Source organism: Micropterus dolomieu, linkage group LG01 (assembly GCF_021292245.1).
Source record: "Micropterus dolomieu isolate WLL.071019.BEF.003 ecotype Adirondacks linkage group LG01, ASM2129224v1, whole genome shotgun sequence".
Taxonomy (NCBI): domain Eukaryota; kingdom Metazoa; phylum Chordata; class Actinopteri; order Centrarchiformes; family Centrarchidae; genus Micropterus; species Micropterus dolomieu.
Genome location: NC_060150.1, coordinates 36017812 through 36040736, shown reverse-complemented (window position 1 = coordinate 36040736; position 22925 = coordinate 36017812). Strand labels below are relative to the sequence as shown.

Sequence of the window (22925 nt, the reverse complement as noted above, 5' to 3'; positions counted from 1 at the left end):
ATTTGTCTTTATAGGTGTGTCTCCCAACTTTTAAACTAAGTGTGTCTGCTCAGAAAATCTTGTTTTGGATATCTGCCACCAACTGCCAAGACAAACCAAACGCACTAATGTCATTGCTGTTCAATTTTAAGTCCCTTCTAACCTGCGTACACTGGCCACTGTCACATTGTTCCTTAGAGATTGGAGACATGTCTGGCATTTCACAGCCCCACATAATAACTGCTGTTCTTCTAGGCATGATTTAATAAAAATACATTTTCCTACACTGCTGCGCATCAGGCTGCAGTGACAAGGGGACTTCCTCACCACCGCTGGATTTGCCTACATCACTGGCATATACTGCACTAAAAACTCCCTTATGTCAGATAAGCTACCATTACTTTCCATCTGCTTGTGGTGCAGGACTGTCCTTCTTGTGACTTAAACTCACACTTCGGTGTTTATTTTAAATGCTTTCACCTATGTTGATGGCAGTCTCCTGCTTGTCTCCAGTGAGGACCCAGATCTTGATGTCAGCCCTCATCAGCGTGGCGATGGTCTCTGGCACGCCGGCCTGGAGACGGTCCTCTATGGCTGTGGCGCCCAACAGCATTAAGTTCTGTTTGGTGGAACAGAAGAGAGAGACAGATAAAGAGACAGAAATAACTTGGGAAGTAAGACTCAATAAGAGAGAGGGAACAAAATATGGCACAAAAGAATAAAGTTATTATCATATTTAGTCTACAAATTCAGCCAGACATCACCAGCCTGCATGTGAAGGCTCTTTCTCTCCAGAGAACATCATCCATTTCTAATTTGAGGACGAGAAGGATGCCAGCGAGCTCAGTTCAATTGGTACAGCAGCTGATTTTGGGCCTTTGTACCAACTCGGTGTCTTTGTGCCAAGAAGTAACCCATTACCTTTCCTCCCCTTGCTTTAATTTGTTCAGCATTTAAATGCATATGTACCCTCATTAGACACACTCGGACGCACACACAAACACTCACACAGACACACAAGTTAACACTACAGTGTTGTTGACTCCAGTTTTATGGGGCTTTTGGCAGGCTGGTGCAGGTAATTACCCTTGTGGTCTCCCAGTCTGAGCTCCCCTCCGCCTCCTGCTTCCTATTTTTTCCCCCTCTTCACTTACTTTTCTCACCTCGAATCTCTATGCTAAATCCTTTGTTTTTGTGCAATATCCTCTCAACAGAAATCTCACTATTATTTGTTCAATTTCCCTCCCAGTCAGTGCTACCTTTCTGACCAACCAATACAAGATGTCCATGATATCATCCTTTAAATTGTGCTAAAAGAAAAGACACGGAGGAGGGAAATTTGACTGTGTGGGTGATGAAGGAGAACCATGTTTATTTAAGTCTGGGAATCAATGTAGCCCCTCTGCCACCTGCTGGCAAACATGTGTCTTGTGTTTGTGAGTATTTCTAAAGAATTTTATGTTCTTTTAGGTCTAGGCTTTGATTTTATATCAATCTATGAATACTTCTGTATAATAGAGATCTTTTAAGACTTACAGGCACTTTGTTTTCACCAAGACATCTCACATAACGTTGCAGGCCAACAATACACATCACTGCAGATGAAGACACGGTGTGTTCACCTTTTCCAGCAGTTCATAACACTCCTCTAGTTTCTGAGCGCGGTCTTTGAGCACTGTGCTGACACGATTGTATTCCTTCAGCCACTCCTGGTAGGCGCCTTCCTCCAGGTCCACATAGGCAAAACACAGAGTCCTCAGGCCTGGATGGATGGGATGAGGATAAGATCACAATCAGTGTGATCATGGTGCAGAAATAGATTATTATAGCTATGATTGTTATTCATATTTAAAATGGACTGAGTGGTCCAACATTTTTCCATTGGAACACTGAGAAGGAAACTCAGGAAAGATGGTTCTGATGTAATTTAAGCCTCACTCAGAGGTGGTATATATAATAATGTCAAGTCTTCATACTAAATTCAGATCAGTCCCAAGTCATAAACAAGTCATGATGCATTCTTCACCAAATGTAATTTTAACATTCCTCTCTCTCTCTCTCTTTTTTTTCCTTCTTACCTTCAGTAGCAAACTGTTCCAGGTGAGCAATAGTTAATTCTTTGTACTGGGACGCCTCAGTCAGGCGCTCAAAAATGACATTATCCTGCAGAACAACAAAATAAGAAAATTCAGTGAATAAATGAAAAATGAGCTAAAACATTTGGAGTGCCAAATTACAATTATAATGAGATAAACATACAGCTCCTTTGCAGTACAGCCGCAGCTTCCCATCGGGGGTTCTCACCACCACAGACATGCGTTTGCGGTTGCTGTAAAGGAAGCCATGGGATTAGTTTCAAAACACACGAGAGTCTTCGTTATTTACTGACTGAGCGGAACATTTATGGGAGCATTACCTGGAAAACTCCAGCACATTCAGTAGTTCATAGCTCATCTCTTTTTCTCTCTGCAATAAACAACAAAGTGTCAGCTCCTAACTTTGCAGGAAACAGTTCTTAATGCAGAAAAAAACCACACAGATACACACTTACAGCTTCGATTATGACTGAATGCGGGGTTCTTGCAGTGAAGACAAAGCCGAGCCCTTTGGCTCCTTTGACCAGCGCGCCTTCATCTGGCGAAGAGGCCTGGTAAATTATCTGGTTTTCCTCTCTCTCTGGGACCACCGTGTGGCACACTGCCATCATTGTCAGGAATTCACAGATTTGAGGCGATGTAGGCTGAAAACACACACACACACACAAACAGAGCGGACATGGTCTTAAACAGCGCCTTCTAGTAATCTGCGGGTAGAATAGGTTTGCTTCAAATAAAGAAATTTGACAGAGACACCTACATGGTTCTCAATGTTTTCGATGAGAGTTGGGTCATCAAACTCGGTAGAGTTATTGCTGCTGGGCGGCAGATTGCTGTGAGACAAGGGAAAACTATTTATGACATGAGTTATTTTAGTTATTGTGTAGTAAAAAAAATGTTTGCGCATTCAAATAGCAATTGCAGCTAAAACTAGGTGAATTGTGTCTATTGTTTAGATCAAAGCACACACAGTGCAATCTTTTCTCAAAAGATACAGAGCAGATGAGGAGGTGAGAGGAGAAGGTCACTCACCTGAAGTCCTCCATTGAACGATCACAGTCAAGATCAGGGAAGTGGCTGCAGTGATCAGTGAGGTCGTATACCTAAAGGAATCAATCAGTTGATGAGCTGATTAGTTTATTTGATCAAGCATGCGAGCGTTCAATTTTTCTTTACTAAAAGTTAGTCTGAGACATTGATTAGTTTAACAGATTGAAATAAAAGGAAACTCAATGCAGAGGTAAGTTTAGCGGGATTCTAAGCTCATTTTCTTTTAGTAGTTGGGTCCTTTTACTGCTAAGCTAAGAGAAAAAGAATGAACCTACAAATAAAAAAAGAGATGACTGACCCATATGTGATTCCCGCAATGGAACACTTCTTAAAGTGCATGACGTTACAGGTCAGAGTCCCCGTCTTGTCGGAAAAGAGATACTTCACCTGGAAACAATAGGTACAGACAATAGGTAATGACAGTTGCATGTTTTAACAGGCGTGTATGTGGTGCTTTTTTTGGGCATTCCCACTTCCATCCTACAGCACACTATTAGGAGAGGGAGAAACTGACCTGGCCCAGTTCCTCGTTAAGATTGGACGTTCGAGCCATGGCCGGTGTGTCCGTCTCTGCGTAGTACATCTCCACGTCCTGAGGTAAAAAGAAAACACGAGTAAAGCAATGAGGAATATTTGGCTACCCGCAGTAAAATACATTTCAACACATGCATTACAAAGCACACATGGACCATACCCAGTTGATGAAGAGAGCCTGTGTGAACTTGACCACCTCCAGAGTGACCAGCAGGCTGATGGGGATCAGGTTGTTGTACAGGATGATGAACGTCAGCAGGTTATACGCAAAGTTAGTGGAGATGTCACCTGCACAAATACCCATTATTCACTTATTTACCGGCCTTTATATTGTGTACGTATTCATCCTAATTCTGCATTACTGTAAGGAGACTTAACTTACAGGTTGTGAAATGTGGGGGGTGTGTGTGTGTGCGTTCTCACCAGCCCGGGACAAGTACCAGCACGCATCTTCAGTGTGTTCTTTGTTCCAGATGGCAGCGCCCACAGAGCTGACCAGGGCCATGACCAGCAGGATGCCAAACAAGACCAGGATCTGCATGTTGGTCACCCGCTCCACGTTAGAGCGCTTCAGTGGCGCTTTGGTGGAGTTCTGGGAGGTCAATTAATACAAGTGAGAAACACAAAGGCACTCATTACAGACACATTAAGACGGTGCAATGGTCCACTTGCAGAACACTTTTGCTTGACTGATTTTATACGTCATACACAATTACAAACATGAAACTATTATTGTCATGTTTTTATAATTTTTAGCAGAGGAATGTGGAAGATTAAAAAGCTTAGATGTCCTCCCGGTTATGAATGTGTCACAGTTATTCAAAAGCTCTAAACTCTAAGTTCTCGAGGGGGAAAATTCTCATTATTAAAAAATATCAAATTAAACTCCAACAATTCCTTTGCTTTTAGGTGTTCTTAAGCCACATTGTACAAAGTTTCCTGAATTTGGACAAGACATCGGGTTTACCTGCATCAGTTTAGAGTCGTGGCCAGTGTAGACAACAATTCCCACAACCCACTGCGTGTTTCTGAGCTGGGCGCCACGCAGCAACACCTGGTCTGGACCCAGGGGAGCTGGACTAAGGAAAACAAGACAACAAAACATGATAAATTAGTGCATTTCTTTGTTATTTGTGAGTAAAACGGATGCATTCCGAAGGAAATTTCTGTCTTTACGGCGGATATTTTCTTCTCTCACGCTTAAATTATAAATAAAATCTATGATATGTATGTAGTTTTATCCTGCTGTCTTGGCCACACCCGTTTTATAAAAAGATACAATTCAGATACTATCGACTAGTAATTAAAATAAAATAAAATAGCATATTACACTGACAATACGCATGCTATTGTCAATCAGTAACTCATTAGGGTAGGTCTCACTTGAGGTTCTCCAGCCGCAGTGTGCCAGTGAAGTCATACAAGTGTCTGTTCGGGCCTTCGCACTCCAAACGACCAGACAGCGCCATCAAATCCTCCAGGTTCTGAGCACTAGCTGTGAGCTGAAGACCCTAGGAAAAAAATTAACCATGACAAGTCAAGTCAAGGAAAGTTTATTGAGTCGCATCTTTTACCAAACCGGATTATCACAAAGTACATTACAGAAAGAGATAGTAGATAGAAACAGAACAGACACTAAAAGATACATGATCCCACAACATGGATGCAAATGTGAGGAAGTGGGGTTTCATATGATAGGGACTCCTGAAAGATGGTGCCAACAATTTTACCATCTTTTATTAGTTGGTTCATATATATCCAAACAGTAGCTTCAAAAGTAACTAACTAAAGTATTAGATGTCTCTAAAACTAAAACCTGAATCCTTCACCTCCTTTCAGGTGAGTTAGCAGTTCCTTAAATTTGTTACCCCCCACAGTGTACAAATACTCAATCTAAACATCTAAACAAAAATCATTTTATTGTAGGTTTTATAGTATTTATATGGCCTATACTTCAGTTCCTCACTGACTGAGTAATCTGAGAGACTCACGCATCATACCTGTCTGATCTTCAGGTTGGTTTCTCCATCCAGGTTGGAGGTCTCAGTGTAACACATGGCCTGCGGCTCACTGTGGAGAACAGGCAGAGCTGCATCAGATTATTAAAATTTTATTATTAAACATTTGCTGGTTATAGCTTCTCAAATATAAACATTTGCTTAATTTACATTATTTTATAAAATATTAAATTTAATGCTTTTGGGTTTTCTAACTGTTGATCAATAACAATAATTTAGGTTCCTGTAATTCAAGGAGGGAATTCATCATTACATTTTATATACTAATCGATTAACCAAAAGACTAGTCAACAGATGGATTGATAATGAAAATAATGATTTGTTGCAGCCATAAAACAGTACTATAACACACAACAAATGATTTGAACACTTAAGAGACAAACATACACAAATGCACATGCGTGCCCACACACAAACAGTCATAACACACTGGAGTCTGACCTGGAGGACACAATGACCATGTCAGCTGGAAGGTGCTGTCCATTGGTAACCTTCACTATGTCTCCTACTGCCACCTTGTGGCCAGGACGCAGCAGTGCAACAGCATTAGGGACAAAAGGTGGGGAGGAAGGAAAAGAGGGGTGTTAAGACAGAGGGTCAGGCACAATAGGAGGGGTAGGGGAGGAAGACAGAGAGGGGAAACAAGAGGCAGGCTTATTAGTGACCAACTGAGAGGCAGCCAACAGAGAGAGAAGATGACTTGAGATAAAGTGACAGCACAGCAGTGCTTAAACTGTTCTTATCAGGCTGCAACAGAGGCAGACCAGAATGAGACACAAAGAGTCTAAGAATGTAGATAAGAGAGAGAATGAGATCAGAAAAAGTACAAACAAAAATAAGGAGAACTTAAGCAGTTCAAGGAGAAACTGCACAGTACTGCACATGCCACAGTCATTCAAAAAAGATCAGCATTACAAGACTATTCTACTTTTTAAAAATTAATCTTTAAAAAAAATGTGGGGAAAAATCCTTTGACACGTTATAGCATAAACAAAAAAAATATATACAGAAAAAATCCTTGTGAGGAAAACAGCAGTTTGGGAAAGTATGAGGAGTTGACATGATCAGGACAGTCTGACAGTCTCAAACATAGTCTGGCGTGACATAAACTATTCAATCTACTTCTGCAGGATGCTTGTTTTCCTGAGCCATACACTTGCTTTCCCACTCCACAGGAGGACTCCAACGCATATCATGAGCTGTGATCTGGGGAACATTTACTGCTGCATTGAAGAGTCCCTCCTCTCAAAGAAAAAGATGCATATCAAGAAAACTACTTGTGACCAACTCTGGGTTAGCAGGGCAGATATGCACAAATTCCTGGTGGGGGTAGATTCCCGCTCTACACTGTTGTCATCCACATAACTAGGACTCAAGGAACAAGGAAGTTTGATTTGATACGAACTGCTGGAGCAAAACAGTACACAGCTGGACACCGTTAATGAGTACATTCAAGAAGATGACCAGAACTCGAGAAAACAGCTATGCCTTTGTTGTATAGGAACATTACGGCTGGACGATATGGCCAAACATTTTCTCACAATAAAAAGTTTCATATCTTTCGATATTGATAATTATCACGATAAGTATCAAATCGTTTCAAAGCTGACTTTTGCTCCTGAGTGAAAGCTGAAGAAACCTGATATTAATTGTGTTAATTGTGATTTAAACTCTTAATTATGGTCAACATGTGAGGCCAAACAGTGGATCAAATCACAAATCTGAGGTGGAACATTCAAAACAATTATGATAAAATCTTTGTCAACAACTATGCATGGGTAAAATCAAGTAAAAGCTTTTTTCAGTCCTTTTTCCACAACAAAATAAACATCTTAATAAAAAATAAAGTCCTAATAAATGTCTGATTCAAGTGAATAAAATCAAACATTTATTGAAAATGTTATTGAAAATAAAAATATCACAATAATTATTGTTATTGTTTTATTGTCCAGCCCTAAGGAACATACACTGAACATGTATTGTACTGTCACAACCAAGGGTTCATTTTGCTCATTCACTGGTTCAGATGAGCTGCAGACCAACAGAGAAAACCTAATTACTAAATAACTCACTTGTGATCTCGCCCCAAAAAGATCAATACTAATTGGAAGAGTATCGTTTTTACTGTTAGCGATCCAAATCACAGACAGATCCTGATCAACTGAACACAGACTGAATGTCTACAGAAGAACAAAAGAGGGGGCACAACAGAAATGCAGCTCCTCTGAGACAAATCTAACAATACAATAATAAAATAAGCTATTATATGTTCATTTGTTAATCCCCAATTTTACAAAACTAGACAAACATAAAAAGCATAATTTTGCACTTACAGTCAGACATTCTGCATGTTCAGCTACAAAATACATGACATCTAACAATTCTGTTGTGCTCATGTTTATTGTATCATGTAATTTTATTAATTTTCCCGCTTTTGCAGTATTTCTTGTTTAATTGCTTTATCTCATATTTGCGTTATTATCTGAATGTTAAAACTGATTTAGTTTGTAAAGGCAGAAAATTGTTTTCTTCTTACACTTATCATCTTTTATGCAAGTACTTATAAGATTGCTATTTTTCTCCTTTTATTATGTCTTATATATTGTTTTAAATCTTTAACCTGTTCCCCTCTTTATTATTGTTCTTGTCTGTCCACATGTGTGGGGTTTAGGTCAGCGATGTGGGGTTGTTGATTGTTTTCCTAACTAGCTGTTCTTCTCCTTCTTCTTCTTTTGTTCCCCAAAACATAGATGCTCAGACTGCGTAAATGATCATGCAATTGTTTGCTCTGGGCCAGACGTTAGTGACTGTCTTAGGAGAGAGAACCTCTGGTCCAGTTGATTTTGTTGTAGTACTTCTCTGTGTCTTCTCTTTTGTTAAATAAATTCTTCAAAGACAACGGTTCATTGTAACTCAATTATTTGCTCAACCTCTCACCAGGAATACAATTTCCACAACAGTGTGATAATTTACTTTTCTTTAGAAGAAGTGCATCTTTTCAGCTCACACGTCTCAGATGCTTAACGTAGCGTTCCTGACATCATTCAGGCCAATACAGTATGTCACCGAGAATTGTAAATCCGAGCAGCACGAGTGACGAGTGAGAGAACAACAAAAAAGAAGTTTGTAATGACAGTGATACCTGTTTCCAGATGATAGTCTGCCAGGCTCCGTTCCGCAGCACTGAGAGACAAGGACAACACAGCCATCAGTCAGCCTATAGAGCAGCGCTCATACAGTATTCATAGCCACTGAACTTTTGTCTGGGGTCCGCACTATAGTGAGTGACAGACCACAGCCATTCACTCAGCCATGAAAGGAAAACAAAACCCACACAACTAGACACAAGCACAGTCATGGAAAAGCCATAAAGCGCACAGACAGTTGATGTGCATTAACACACACACACACACACACACCCAGGCGATACCTGTTGTTTTCTTCTTGTTCACTGTGTTGTCTGCTTTGTGTCTTTTCTGTTAAGAACAGATAGAGATGTATTAACTTTTACAATAAACACACAATGTCCCTCTCTCCTACATTTGAAAAGTTTAAAAAAGTGTAAACTTCTGCCCATGTAGCAGGTAGTGCTGTGGTACTCACATAGTCCTCAATGATCTCTTTGATCCCGGCCACAGTGAGGATGAAGATGAGCGGGACCAGTGTGGTGTAGCGACCGGTCGGTGATACATCAGGGATTTGCTGGTGAAAGTCAAGAGAGCAAGCACTCAGAAATAAGTGAGCTGATGGTGAGTGTTGAGTAGCTTAAAGCGCCCATGATGGAGCAACACAGTGATGGCACAGATAATCATTAGTTGTTACTGCATTAAGATATATTCAGCTATTCAGAATAAATAATAAATTTTTCAGCTTGCACACTGATTAGATAGCAGAGCTGTTTAGACATTACAGTATAATGAGTGTACTGTAACTGTGTAATGAATCCTTGATGGGTGGGCAGAGACATGTGAGCATGGTGGAAGGCAGTGCAACTTTTCATGAGGCTCATATAGAGGGGGGGGGGACCCAGTGCCCCTCTTCCCCTACCATCCAATGGGAAAAAAAATACTGTCCACTAATCGGGACGCAACTACAGTATGGGATTAATGATTATCTTCTATGATCAAGTTCTTAACTTTACATTAGTTTCGTTTGGAAACAGCCTAAAAGTTGCCATAACGATGAATAAAAACAAACATGCAACTTTTAATTGTGCAAATGAGTAAATTAGTAATACAAACATGTATTGATATATTAATTCTGTTACATATTTATCTTTTTTTCTGTTCTTTCTTGCTTTCTGAGGACATTTACCAAATCTTACATTTTGCCATCTAGAAAACATCTCACACTGGTCCATAAGTCATTATTTCAAAAATAGCTGCGGCAATCCAGGAGGAGACTGAAACAGATTTTTCAGGGTATATCATCTAAAGCCTGTGTGGGCCACAGAATCAATCTGAAAGCAAACAATCAGCCCACCGAGCCAACACACCGTTGTTATACGTTTTATGCGTGGGGTTTACCTGCATGAGTGCGATGAACAGGAAGAAGGCGTTGGCAGCCCGCCTGATCTGCTCATACAAGAACCGGGGCAGAAAGGTGAGGACTCCATACTTGGTGGTACTGCAGAAGAAGACAAGAAGAGAGGAGACGTCACATTTTGTTTACATTCAGACAGATGGAGGCAGAGCCAGGGAGTGCATTAGCAAAAAGTAGGAATCCATGCACAAATTGATTGATTGATTTATTTTTTTTATACCTGACACACTTAAACAGCATTACCTTAAAGGCTGAATAACAACAGACTCCATTTGGGTTTCAATATTGTAGCACTTGAAAATTTATTAGAAACACTCAATTGTGCTCAAAGAGGGCAAACAGAGCCATTACGGGCAGCACACACATCAAACCTATAAATAGACCAATACTTTAAATCCAACTATCTAAATTTAGACCCAGCACCCCAGAAAATATGCACAAGAAACCCTGGCCACCTCAACCTGTCAATCAAGTGTATTGATTAGACAACTGTATTGATGTATAGCGAGGAGCTACCGTAAGAGCTTTTAGAGAAGCTAAAAATAAAAAGTCCTTCAAGTCAAGGCCTGCCTTGTTTTTTCCTGTGTGGCCTGAGTGAAAAATAAGAGCTTCTGCAAAGGCTTTTGTTTAATGGATAGTGCATGTTTGTGTGCGTGAGTGCATGAAGTGCATGCACTGAGTCGCAAAACACACCCCTCTATCACAGTTCTCCTAGGAGATGAAACCATAACCGCTTTCCCCCCCATCTGCCCCACTCACACAGACACAAAGAGAAGGACACTAAAACACAAAACTGAGTAGCAACAGCTGTTAGTCACACACACACACACACACACACACACACAAGCAATGTCTTGACACTGATGTTATGAATACCTCAGAGTTAGTGATACTACACCTATGATCCAGCAGATAATGCTACCTTAATCTAATCAAAGACAAACAACACGAGACCTCACACAAACAAACACACACATTTCCACTGGACTGGGCAAAACACAGATAAATTTAAAAAAGAAAAAAACATCTGGCTGTGTTATTTTTCATACTATAGATGTCCCACTAGCTGGAGGTGTTAACAGCTGTTAGCTGCAGGAGTGATGCTCTCCTGCCGCTGTGTGGCTCTGTCATGTTTTTATAAAAAAAGGTCAGTGCTCTTCATACATTATAGGCCGAAAGAAAACACTCTAAATGTAAGAACACGCATCCCTCTAAATGGAAGAACACTCAGGTTGTATAAAAACAACTGCATAAAATGAAAAATGGAAGTGGAGGACCTAGGGAATGGAGAGGAGGTGAGTTGAGTGTACAGATAAAAGCTACAAGGCTTTAATCTCTGAAAATCAATAAGGCTATTGAACCTTTAAAACATAAACTAAAGAGTTACAGGAATACGGAGACATCAAAGGGCATGTCTCTGGGGCCAGAGTGCACATGACTCTCCAATCAGCATAGAGCAGGGGGCAGAACGCCACACGTGATCCTCTCAGATGAGCCAGGGAGCACCTGCCTTAATCTTATTTGTGGAGCTGAAATGGGCTCTTTTGAAAGTGAAATGGAATCTTCTGACAATAATGGCAGACCACTGATGTCAACTGACTAACAACGAGCCTTCATCTCATGAGAACATGAGCCCAGCGCTCCATATGGCGCCAGGCACAGTTTGTACATACAAATAGGAATAATGAAAGGTAAAGACATGAGACAAATTAAATTGGCGTCTGTCAAACTAATACTATTTGCCAGACTGCGACGTAGTATGTCAGACCACAGCCGAGCCTATAAATTATGCCGCAGACAGTTGGGATAATGCGGATAAAAGAGACTTGCAGTATGTGCTGTTTGCCACTGTTGTTCACTGTTTTAACCACACTGGGCCCCAAAGTCACACCAGCACAATATGTGAAATACTGACACTCTTATGAAGTGTCCTCTCAGATTTGTAGTCCACTTCTTGCTTTACCTGCTCAGACCACAGACAGATCATGACTATGAATATTATGGCTGCAGCTGTTGACCTTGGCTTTTATTCCCAGGGCCGTTTTTCTACAACCATTTCTCAGACAACACAAACACAGAAGACACCTTTGACCAGATAGACCCATCTAAGGCGTTTTCTGTCATTTATATAAACAAATGGAAGTGTAGTTACTTTGCTTTTATTGTCTGCCTTAAATATTCATGACGGTTTACGATATGTTGTTAAGACAAGAGAGACTCCTGGACTTCAGGCAGTGACATACTTCAGCCTCACTAATCAGGTCTGCTGCAGAGTTGCAAATAATCACTTAATAGGTGAGTTATTACAAAAGCCTTATGAAAAAGTTTCATCTGTAAAACTGTAGTAATTGTTGAACACGATTACTGCGATTTAAATAGGAAATGACAGAGAGAAAAAAAGGAACAATGTTAGCGGTCCAAAGTCTACTCATCACACATGGCATGCCGGGAAGAAAAACATACAAACAGGCTAGGTAACGGCCTTCAACCTGCCAACAGGGGTGTAAAGCCCCTGTGAGCAAATATCCTCAGTGCTGGTGTCTTTTAGTAACACAAGTGGGCCAAGTGACCTCACTGAACAAGGCTACAGGCAAAGAAATGTATTTGTATTGAAATAAATATACTATAGCCAGGATGAGCTGCTCACCCTCTGAAGAAACACAACATAAAGTAAGTCATACTTTGCTGTGGTTAGTTAAGCAAAAATAAAACTTGGAAAAAATAAAACATTAAGTTAGATTTGATCTACATGGGTTACTGTAACTCACTCTCTCTGCTGGCTGAAGGTAGCTTCCTCTCTGACGGTCAGTGAACACCCAATGAAATAAATCAGTACACAAAACAGACAAAGCCCCAGAGTGACACCTACCTCACATGGTTGTCGCAGAACTTGGTGATCTGTGCCCGGTTGAGCAGCACCATCCGCGCCGTGGCGTCTACGGGATCCGCCTGGGAAGTGGTCCCGGACATCTCATCATCTGCCTTGCGGTAGCCGGCGGACGAGCAAGCGGGTCCTGCACCGTTGGATTGATGGGAGAGAGGTGAGGCTGAGTGAGTGCGAGCGAGAGACAGCGGGGCAGAGATAGATAGAGAAAGAAAGGGAGGGAGGGAGAGAGAGACAGAGACATAGACGGGAGACGTGGTTTACGGTTCAAAAGCGAAGGCGACCAATTAGTACTAGAGGCTACTGTATGCTGATGTACGCTAAAGCCGGTAAGGTTGATTCAATGACGTTTCCCGTTATAAACAGCCCTTGTCTTTCAGTATTATTATGCAGGTACCGCCAATGCACACAAGCGCGTTTCGCGACGCCCACGGGACCCCCCGCGTATAATGGATGTGCTGAGGGATGCACAATGGCGAACAAACACACTGTCTGTTTTATCAGCACGTCAACTTGTCCATGTAACACGGAGAAGACCGGGCGCACACCGTGGCTGTCATTAAGCTACAGGCACAGATGATCTATTAAATAAAGTGACGAGGATGCAACACGCTTGTTCTTCAGACTCCCTGCCTCGCTCCCCGCCCGCCTGGCTTTGTCATCTCCAACCATTTTAAAAGCGTCGTGATCTCCGCTCGCTCACCCCCGCATGAGCTCCACGGAGCAGGGCACTTTCTTTTCACCCTCGATCGCGCCTAATAACGGGACAAAACGCAACGTTACAGCTCTGCGGGGACACCGTGGGGAAGTGAGAGAGCAGTGCAGACAGGTCCGGGGCGCCACAGTTTACTCAGCTGGTGCAACAACGAGGCGAACCTGGGCGAGGACAGATGCAGCAGCGCGCCCGTGCCTCCTCTCTCCTCCTTCGGCCTCGCTGAGGAGGAAGCTCCCGGCGCTGGTGAAAGATACTGGCCCGCCAAGCTCCGCTGCCACCTGCCGCATCGGGAAGTCCTTGTTCGGGCGCTATTTGGACGATCTCCTACCCTGCCTTGACGCACAGACAACAACGCGAAGCCATATGGAGCTCCTTCAGTGCTGCGGAGGGGCAAAGTCGGGGCGCCGCTTTTAAAGGGCCAGAAGCCTGATATCGCCTTAAGGTCTTGTGGTCAGGCACAGATGGGTCAAATGACATCCCTGAGGCAGGAGCCATTCATCAGGAGATCACTTCATGTCGCTTCCACTCCACTGGGTTCTGCTCTTCACATCTTTGCATAGATGCAGACAGCTGCATCTCCAGTAATGCAAAATAGAATATTAACTAGAATGCATTTATCAGGTAAGCAACTCCCCAAACCCTGTAATTATTCTGATAATACAATTTACACAAGCCCTTAAAGTGTGTCTGTAGTGCTTAATTGTTAATATACATGAAGCTCAGTGCATCACAATACATTTTTAGTCCAATAATATTACAAGCATGTGTCCTAAAATGTTGTAATTCTTATTTGTATGGGATAGTTGTATTATTTATTGGGATATGTTCATTGTATGTGTCTGCCTGTGGGTGATAACAACAAAAGGCTAATTGCATAAATAATTTAGAAAAGAATAAGCACTGCCAGGGTTTAGTAGATTGAATTTCCAGCAGTCCTGAAACACTGTTGTCTGCAGCGCTACAATCCTACAATAGATGAGTCATTCTCTCCCGCTCATCGATAACCACAATTAGGTTAATCATCATTACGTTCCACTCAAGCTTGTTGTTCTAAAGTAGGCGAGGAATTGTAAAATGTCCCAGACAGAATACAGTCAGGTTTATCTTCTGTGCTATCATCAATATCGACACTCAGACTTCCACTTTTCCAGTGAAAGACTGGACATTAAAGAGACCTGTGTGTTTACAGGAAAACAATAATTACATTTTTTTAAGGTGCAACTGGGGGTTATCTGGCAAAAAAACCCATTTTTTTTGCATTTATTAGAGGTAAACTGTCAGTTCTGTATCGTAATATACTGCAATTCTTTGCAAAAGAAACTTGCTTTTGCTAAAACTACATTATAGTATGGTGCTATTCCACACCTGCCCACAAAGTGTCTGCACAAGGAAGAGAGCAAGGGTCAAAGTCTAGCCAAGCAAAATGATAATAAGCAGCCTATCTCTCATCTCTATAGCTCCGACCGGGCTGTTACCTCTAGATCTAACAGACCTATAAGTCACAATCACAGCTCAGCACTCTACACCACAAACGGCTCTGGGGTCACGCAAGATTACAAGTGATTGTAAGGAAATGATTAAGGATGATACAAGGTTAAAAGGTAGTGAAGGGCAATGTACATTCTGACCTGTAATATTATCTTTCCTTTCCTTTATTTCTTCCTCGTGAATTATCCACTTTTTCTATAACTTGTTGCTTATTGTTGTTCTGAACTATTGACTTACTATTTACCTCCACTTTTTAACCCCCCTAGACTCCACCCATCCAAACAGATCAATAATGGCTTTCTCAGCAGCCCACTCTGATTAATTTCTGAGGAGATCAATGCCTCAGTTACTCATCTCTTGATGGAGCAGAGGCACAGTCACCTCTGTAACTCATTACTGATGAGCCACAGATGAGTCAGCAGAAACCCCAGCAGAGCACGGCCAGGTCAATTACACATGAAGCACCCAGACTAGCCGGACAGATAACCTGCGGCCAGAACAGGTAAGACTAGACCGATCCGCCCTCAACAAACACTCTGATCTCATACCCTGCTAGCACGATACTACCAGCTACCCATTTGCTTGCTGAGGCTTAAACAAGACGTGTCCCCTTTGCATTAATTAGCCAAACTTCCCTCCATTAGGTAGAGAAGCTTAATAGCCCTTCTGCTATCTCTCTACCATGAATACCTGTGCCATTACAAATCTATTAACTCAAACACATTTTACACAGAGGGCAGGTATAATTTCCAGCAAGCAGAACAATGCAGTTTGCAGTTAAATTCATCGTGTCACGTGAAGAAGATGTCACTCATCACAAGCGTCTCAATATCTTAATATCAGTGTTAATTTTGTGTTTAAGGCTGCGCCCAAGCTGCCCTGGCGTGGGGCCAAACATGCACTGTCAAATAGCAGGCTAGGCTACTGAATAATGGATAGCGACAGGCTACATAATTCATCTACATTTTCCAGTATGGCAGAGCATATTTCACCAGACACTCTGCCTTGGTGCTGCGTCCCGTCCTTCACTCAAAAAACGAACTCGCTTGTCAGCCACCTTGACGGCATCTCTCTCAGCAGCTGTGTCTGTTAGTGTGACTGCCAGACTTCTCGTGTTAAATGGCACAAACATAACTTTTGAGATGCTTACACGTTTAATTAAATCATGTCTAATAGAGAGGCACCCATTCCAAACGCCGAGTCCAGAGATGAAATGAGCCAGAAAGGAAATAGCGACTAATCATAACAGCAAATAGTAGTAAAATTGCTACAATCATCCCCAGCTGTTGAAGCACTCACACAAGCCACATCAGGACAGATAGTCTGGCTGCTGACACATTTTAATTATCTGCAAAAAAACCCCTATCAAAACATTTTAGATGCAAATGCACTTGGCCAGCTGAATTTGCACGGCAAATCAGAATATTTTGCATATAGTTTCAGGTTTTAATCCTCTAATAGCCACAGGCCCTGTGAAAGTGTTCTTCAGCTAAACACTGAACTACAACCACCTCACTTATTTCAACAACTTCAATTAAATTAAAAAGAAAACCATAAAACATTTTCCTCCAAATGCCTCTGTCCAGCCCACAATCTTGCTGTGTGGTCAGAAAAGCATTACCAACAGAGCGTCTTCTGCTTGAGTGACCCCTACGTCCCATGGATGTCCTGGTCTCCTAGGTGACCCGCACGCCTGATTTGCAGGTCCTGGGTGACCTAGTCTCAAGCGGTCCCAGTGCATCCATTTGCCACTGTAACGGTGTAGAAAGTAAGGCAAGAAAGCCTCTTACAGCCCAAGTGAGTGAACATGATAATCCCCTCTGTGTCTGCTCTGCAACTTCACCTGCTGCTAATCCATAACCTGATAATCCTACGTGTGCAACACACACACAAACACACGTTACACTGATGTATGCAGATGCACATAGACACTGAATTATGGACATGCACACTCTCTCTCTCTCTCTCACACACACAGAGCTGAACACACATCTTTTAACGCCGGAAAACATGCAAGGCCCCAACAAGCAGCTACCTCCCTCTGCCCCCTCTTTAGATCCAGCTCATAGTCACGTCTGTGTCATACATGCATGCAGCAGTGTTCATGTACATGGTCTTTTCCGGCATGCCATGTCCATAGATACCTGCGTTGTGTTCTACAGCATGCATCTGTATTCGCATTGAAAGTTTTGCTTAAAGAACCCAGTGCATCTGTCTTCATCGGCATGGTCTGACCTGAGTGGTCACCCCATTCTACAAGCGCATGCAGTGAGAGGGTTAATTCCTGTTCAGCAGTCATCACTCCAGGCCCCAAGGAGCTACAGATTATCCAGGGTCCACAGCAGTAAGATCACATCTTAACCTTTTCAGACAAGAACCAGAGACACTCTAATAAGTAACAAGACATTGTAGCTCTTGAGGGCCGGGGGTTGGGTGACACCTGCTCCAAGCCGTTGCGCATGGCCGCATGCACCTTGGGATTCTGGACACAAATGGGAGGCGGGGAGAGGGGGGGCGAAGGGGCGTCATCCAGTCTAATTCGAGCAAACTCACTTTTTTCAAACCTGTCTGTGAGGCAGGCACGCATGGTAGCGTCGGCGACCTGGCCTGGGTCCTGCAGTTCAGAAGCCTCCTGCCTAATGGTGGTCAACACTAACTGCTCTGTGGGCACCAGAAAGGCCGCGGCGGGAGAAAACAACACACACAAGACAACAAGTCAATATACACATACCGCACACAACTCATCTATGTGTAACAGCTGCAAATGTGTTTGTGTGTGCGTGTCGCTAGAAGCGCTAACAGTGAGATGAGACTCATGCCTGCATATGAAAGATGTTGACCTCAAAAGTTTCACACAGAGACGGACTTGTGAAATGTAAGCTTCTAGCTTGTCCAGGAGTGCCCCCCTGTGTACAGCTTATGTCAGTACCTCTATTCTGCAATTCATTAGACCTCTCTCTATCTCCCAAGTGGCATCTTCAGTAGCTTGGCAGCCATGACGACCAGTCATTATCTTTCCAAAACAGACATATTGTTGACAGTTGGCTGAGCTAAATGACTTGCATAAACTAGACACCCCTACACTGGGACAGATGTGCCCTTACATTAAAAAACTAATCACGTGGGATGTCCAGAACAATCTGCAAAAAACATTAAGACATCTTTATTTTTGTTTAGCTTCATTGTGACATTAGGCTAAAATATGTTTTTTTCCTACAGTAGAATGTGCTTTTTCAACCAATGTGAGAAGTGTTTTTGTGTCTGTGAGTACTCATTAGAAACATGACAAAATACTCAAATGCTGGTCAGAGTTTGTGTCAACCACTATTTATGGTCTTCTTAAATAAAAGCAAATTCAGTTGTTCCTCTGTGTGTAAATTTGTTTGAGTGTGTGTGAGTAAATGTGACAGATTGGTAGGGGCAGACGTCGGCAGGGATGTGCCAGCTCGCTAATTCGAGCAAAGAATCAAGAGGTCAAGCGCCAAGAGATTACAGCAAAAGCAGCATAGAGAATCCAGGAGGGAACACATGTACATGCCGAGTGACGCTCATTCTGCCATTCCCCTCCACATTCTTCTGATGCTTCCAAAATGCCAGTGGTAAACACCCATGACACCAAAAAGGGTCTGCACTAAAGTTATTTAAAGTTTCACGTTAATAGCACTGCACAAACAAGAAGAAAATGTGGGACTCCCATGACTCAAGCCCTGCTGCATGGCTGAGTATTGAAGCAAAAAATGCAAATGTGGTGGGTCAGAGAGAGTTATGTACTTCATCACTATACTGAAAAAAAAAAAAAAAAAAAAAAAAAAAAAAAAAAAAATACCTCCTTTGGCAAACAACAAATGTGCTGCCCCAGTGTCAAAAGATCCAGTGGTGTATTTCTTTTTATACCAACAAATAAATATCTGGGAAACTCTGGCCTGAAGACAGCGTGGCCCAGTTGGCGCTTCTCTCTGCTCACATTGTGCCCTGCTCTCTATTTCTGGAAGCTGCAAGAGTCATGCAGCCACACACATATACACACACGCACACACACACACACAACAGCCCGACAATCTATGCCAGTCACTATATAATTATAAGCCACTGGATGAGCCAAACACATGCTCCTCTCTTCCAGGACAATCCAAACTGTCAGGCCCGCACGCTGTCCTTTACTTACTTTGTTAGAGATACAACGTTTCAGTCCATATACCTTCATCAGGTAAATCTGAGGAACAAAGGACATTATAGACAGATGAAGCTAACACCGGGCAGACAATCAGTCCCCATAGTCTGTATGCATTTGGAAGGCACATCTCAACAACCACAAAATAGACATTCTCTAATCTGTAATGTACAGCAATTACATAAATTTAAATACAAACACTGAAATCAATGTATCCGAAATTAAAATAGTCACATTCAGTAATATAATTATACAATAGATGTGTGAAATCAACGGTGCAGCCTCATATTTAAACATCTCTATCTTCTCTCCACCTCTAAGAATATGAGACAAATCCCCCTAAAAGGTCAGACTTATTAGCCCTCACTATAAACTCTGTCATGGGGGGTTTATGTAAGTCAATCTCCTTCCAATACATGAGTGTATAAAATGCTGTGTGATGTGAGTACAGGCTCTGGCCGTGGATGGCCTTAAGGTGACGTGAGTTTCACTTCCGTACGGGCTCAGAATGAAGTGCTCTCTCTGAACGGATCACGTTGTCTTTAAGTCGGCGGGGTAATAGGCTGTTCTTTGAGCTTGGGTTGGGCTACTTAGTATTTACATATAGATTACCGTAAAAGCATATCAGTTAGCCTAAATCATCACATTTAGGCGAGTCAACCCATATGAATATATTCGAGAAGATGCGATTCAGGAGGCCTAGATCCAAGAGGCTGTCGCAACACATTATATAATAGGCTACCATATTGATGCCATATACAGTATATTCCATAGATACGGTCACACTCACATTCATCCTCTCAAGAATAAACGTCTTATCTTTTCGTGATGTTGAAGCACAGCACGGATCCCTGCATTTGTCTATATATAATAACACCAGCTTAAGCAGACAGTGCTACCTGCAGGCACCTGCAGTCTGCTTGCCCTTTCATCCCCAACCTGTGCCAAAAAAATGAGCGAGGTTGGAAGATAGACACCGGTACAGCAAGTCACCCCACATGCATGCCGCAGTCCCGGACAACACCGATCCCCGTTATTATTCCAAGCACATATCAAATACGCACAGGCCACCATATCCTCTATAATGACAGGCCTGTGATTAACACTGAGATTTTACAGTGACATGTCACGAATAAAGCGGAGGGCGGAGCCACGGTCGAGCGCAGATTAAATAAGGCATGTTTTTTTTATAAGCTTACCTCCCTCACTGTGTATCTTCTTGGCTCTACGGTTGAAATACATCTTGCTGGTGGTGAACGAGTGTCGGTGAGGCTGAGACGAGGAGGCCGGAGTGGTGGCATGCTCATAGCTCACCGACAGAGCTCGGGAAAGCTGCTCCGGGCCCAAGCCGCTGTCGGGTCTGCTGCTGCTGCTGCTGCTGCTGCTGGGGTGTCATTGTTTCTCGGGTGTACCGCGGAGGTAATGTTGTGGAGGGGGGCAGATTCAGCCTGCGTCAAGTCATATGGGGTAAAGAATGCGCTATTGCCGGTCACTGCTTTCAAAATAAAGTAAGACAATAAAGTTACAATAAAGACAGAGGAACGTGATCAATCTTCAGTGTAGACAAGTGAATTAAAATGCGATTTTACCTGACAAGATCTGTTTCGCAGTTTAATCTCATGATGTCTAGATTAAAGTCGAAATATTTTAATTGCTTTCACTTAGTCTACATAACTGATTACAACATCGCCTAGGTACCACAGTTTACTAACATTTAATATTTCACCAACACCACATGGGCACATGTCCAGAAAAGCTGAACAGGCTAGAGGAAACAGGCGTGCCTCACTTTACTGTAGATCTGAACAAGGGCGTCACTTTGTGTTGAAAAGTGGTGGGGACATAAGGGCTCAGTTAAGGGGTGTGAGGATACTTTGCTCACAAGATGTGACGATGCACAATAAAGGGGTAACAGGATGAGAAGATACCCTAACACTATTTAAAATAAATATTCAATGCAGAGATACCTTAGTGGGGTTCTTTCCCCCCCGAAAATCTGGAGCATTAAACACTTAATTTCCTGCATTCTGAAGAAATTTTCTGCACCAAGTTTTGGTGGAAATGTATTTATTTATAGGCTTTAAAGGGAAACACAAAATTCAGGTGGCAGATGACAATTCAAAATTTAAAAATATAATTTAATATAATGCAATAATCAGTAGCTTGTTTTTTTTTTTTAGCTTAAGTTACTCTTTTTTGGTAATGCACATTTATTTCTTCTATATTTACATTGCATGTTTTCTTTTAGTGCAAATAAACCTTTCTCAAGGTTGGTTATCAGAAAATATTCTTACAAATGCTTTCAAAAAGTGATGGGGACAAAATCAGCTATTTCAAAAACGTATGGGTACAAAATAAGCTATTTCAAAAAGTGGTGGGGACATGTCCCCAGCGTTCTCAGCGTAAATGACACCTGTGGATCTGTAGGCATACAAAAGTATCTAAATTGCCTTTGTGTTACTAACAAATGGGGTCATTTGTTAAAATAACCCACATTAGGTCTTTTTGTGACACAATTAGATTTACATTTTTTGAATTAACATACTTTGGGCAAAAAAGTATAACCTTATCATCACATAAGTGTAGAGGCAACTGACAGGGGCTTTGGTCAGAAGGCCAACACTAATTTAGTTAGTCACATTACACAGATGATTCAGCTGAAATGATTAGTTGATTATTCAATCCCTCCAAAGACAGAAACATAATTAGCAACTATTTTGATATTCAGTGATTAAGTGCCAACCATTTCCAAGTTCCATTTGCGGGGTTTGTTCCTTTTCTTACCTTTTGGGTTTCCACTATTCATGGGATGTGTCAAAAATATGTCAAGTTGGGGTTCAGGAAGTTATAGAGGTCATTTTTCAATATTCTCTGTAATTTAGTAAATCAAATAACTAATCAATCAAGTGAGAAAATAGGATGACTTGATGATGAAAACAAATGCCAGTTGCAAGCCTGCATTAAACAAGGCAGTACAACAGTATCATTTAAATACTTTATTATATATAATTAGCAGTAAACCTTTATTTTGAAGGGCAACCGTCAAACTTCCGGTGCTGTCCTATCTGGTGCTCTTTTAACTGTCACGGGTGCGCGCACTGAATGAGATGTGTGCGCGCACCGGCGTCTGGAGGAAAGATGTAAGATTAAAGTACAACCAATAAAACTATTATTGTTATTATTATTATTGTTATTATTAAGAGTATTTTTTAAGAATTTTGTTTTATCAATTTGCCGATATTTAAGAGTGAGAGGACGAATTTGAATTTTTTCAAGACCTCTGCCAATTAAAGCAAAGGGTAACCGCAGAGATGACTCAGTAAGTTACACAGCAACAATTAACAGTATAACGTCTCCTAACATTAGCTCGCCAGAATACCAGGGGCTGTGAGTAAATTACTGAATTGAGGGTGCGTCTTATTATTTATAAATTCAAAGTCATTTTGTG

At 41.8% G+C, this 22925-nt stretch overlaps 1 protein-coding gene and 1 long non-coding RNA gene across 5 annotated transcripts in view; one reads left to right on the top strand and one right to left on the bottom strand.

Moving 5' to 3' along the window:
* Nucleotides 1-20924, bottom strand: part of atp8a2 (ATPase phospholipid transporting 8A2) — a 53929-nt gene extending 33005 nt beyond the window's left edge. The window contains exons 1-22 of one of the 4 annotated variants that reach the window (XM_046067057.1): nt 20677-20924; nt 13089-13266; nt 10204-10303; nt 9281-9379; nt 9108-9153; nt 8820-8860; nt 6119-6192; nt 5660-5729; nt 5043-5170; nt 4627-4738; nt 4083-4251; nt 3820-3947; nt 3640-3717; nt 3424-3512; nt 3108-3152; nt 2836-2908; nt 2531-2719; nt 2396-2445; nt 2239-2308; nt 2058-2142; nt 1602-1741; nt 460-598 (exon numbers count right to left, since the gene is read on the bottom strand). In XM_046067057.1, the coding sequence (XP_045923013.1) occupies nt 460-598; nt 1602-1741; nt 2058-2142; nt 2239-2308; nt 2396-2445; nt 2531-2719; nt 2836-2908; nt 3108-3152; nt 3424-3512; nt 3640-3717; nt 3820-3947; nt 4083-4251; nt 4627-4738; nt 5043-5170; nt 5660-5729; nt 6119-6192; nt 8820-8860; nt 9108-9153; nt 9281-9379; nt 10204-10303; nt 13089-13266; nt 20677-20719 (2146 nt within the window). In that variant the 5' untranslated portion in view covers nt 20720-20924. Of the gene's footprint in view, nt 1-459; nt 599-1601; nt 1742-2057; nt 2143-2238; nt 2309-2395; nt 2446-2530; nt 2720-2835; nt 2909-3107; nt 3153-3423; nt 3513-3639; nt 3718-3819; nt 3948-4082; nt 4252-4626; nt 4739-5042; nt 5171-5659; nt 5730-6118; nt 6193-8819; nt 8861-9107; nt 9154-9280; nt 9380-10203; nt 10304-13088; nt 13267-13979; nt 14203-20676 lie in introns of those variants that run through there. The other 3 variants (XM_046067065.1, XM_046067048.1, XM_046067070.1) reach the window with 3 other exon arrangements.
* Nucleotides 13738-18670, top strand: LOC123982602. The gene is made up of 2 exons (XR_006828007.1): nt 13738-14439; nt 15573-18670. It is a non-coding gene; the product is annotated as an uncharacterized LOC123982602 (long non-coding RNA).
* Nucleotides 20925-22925: the final 2001 nt, after the last annotated feature.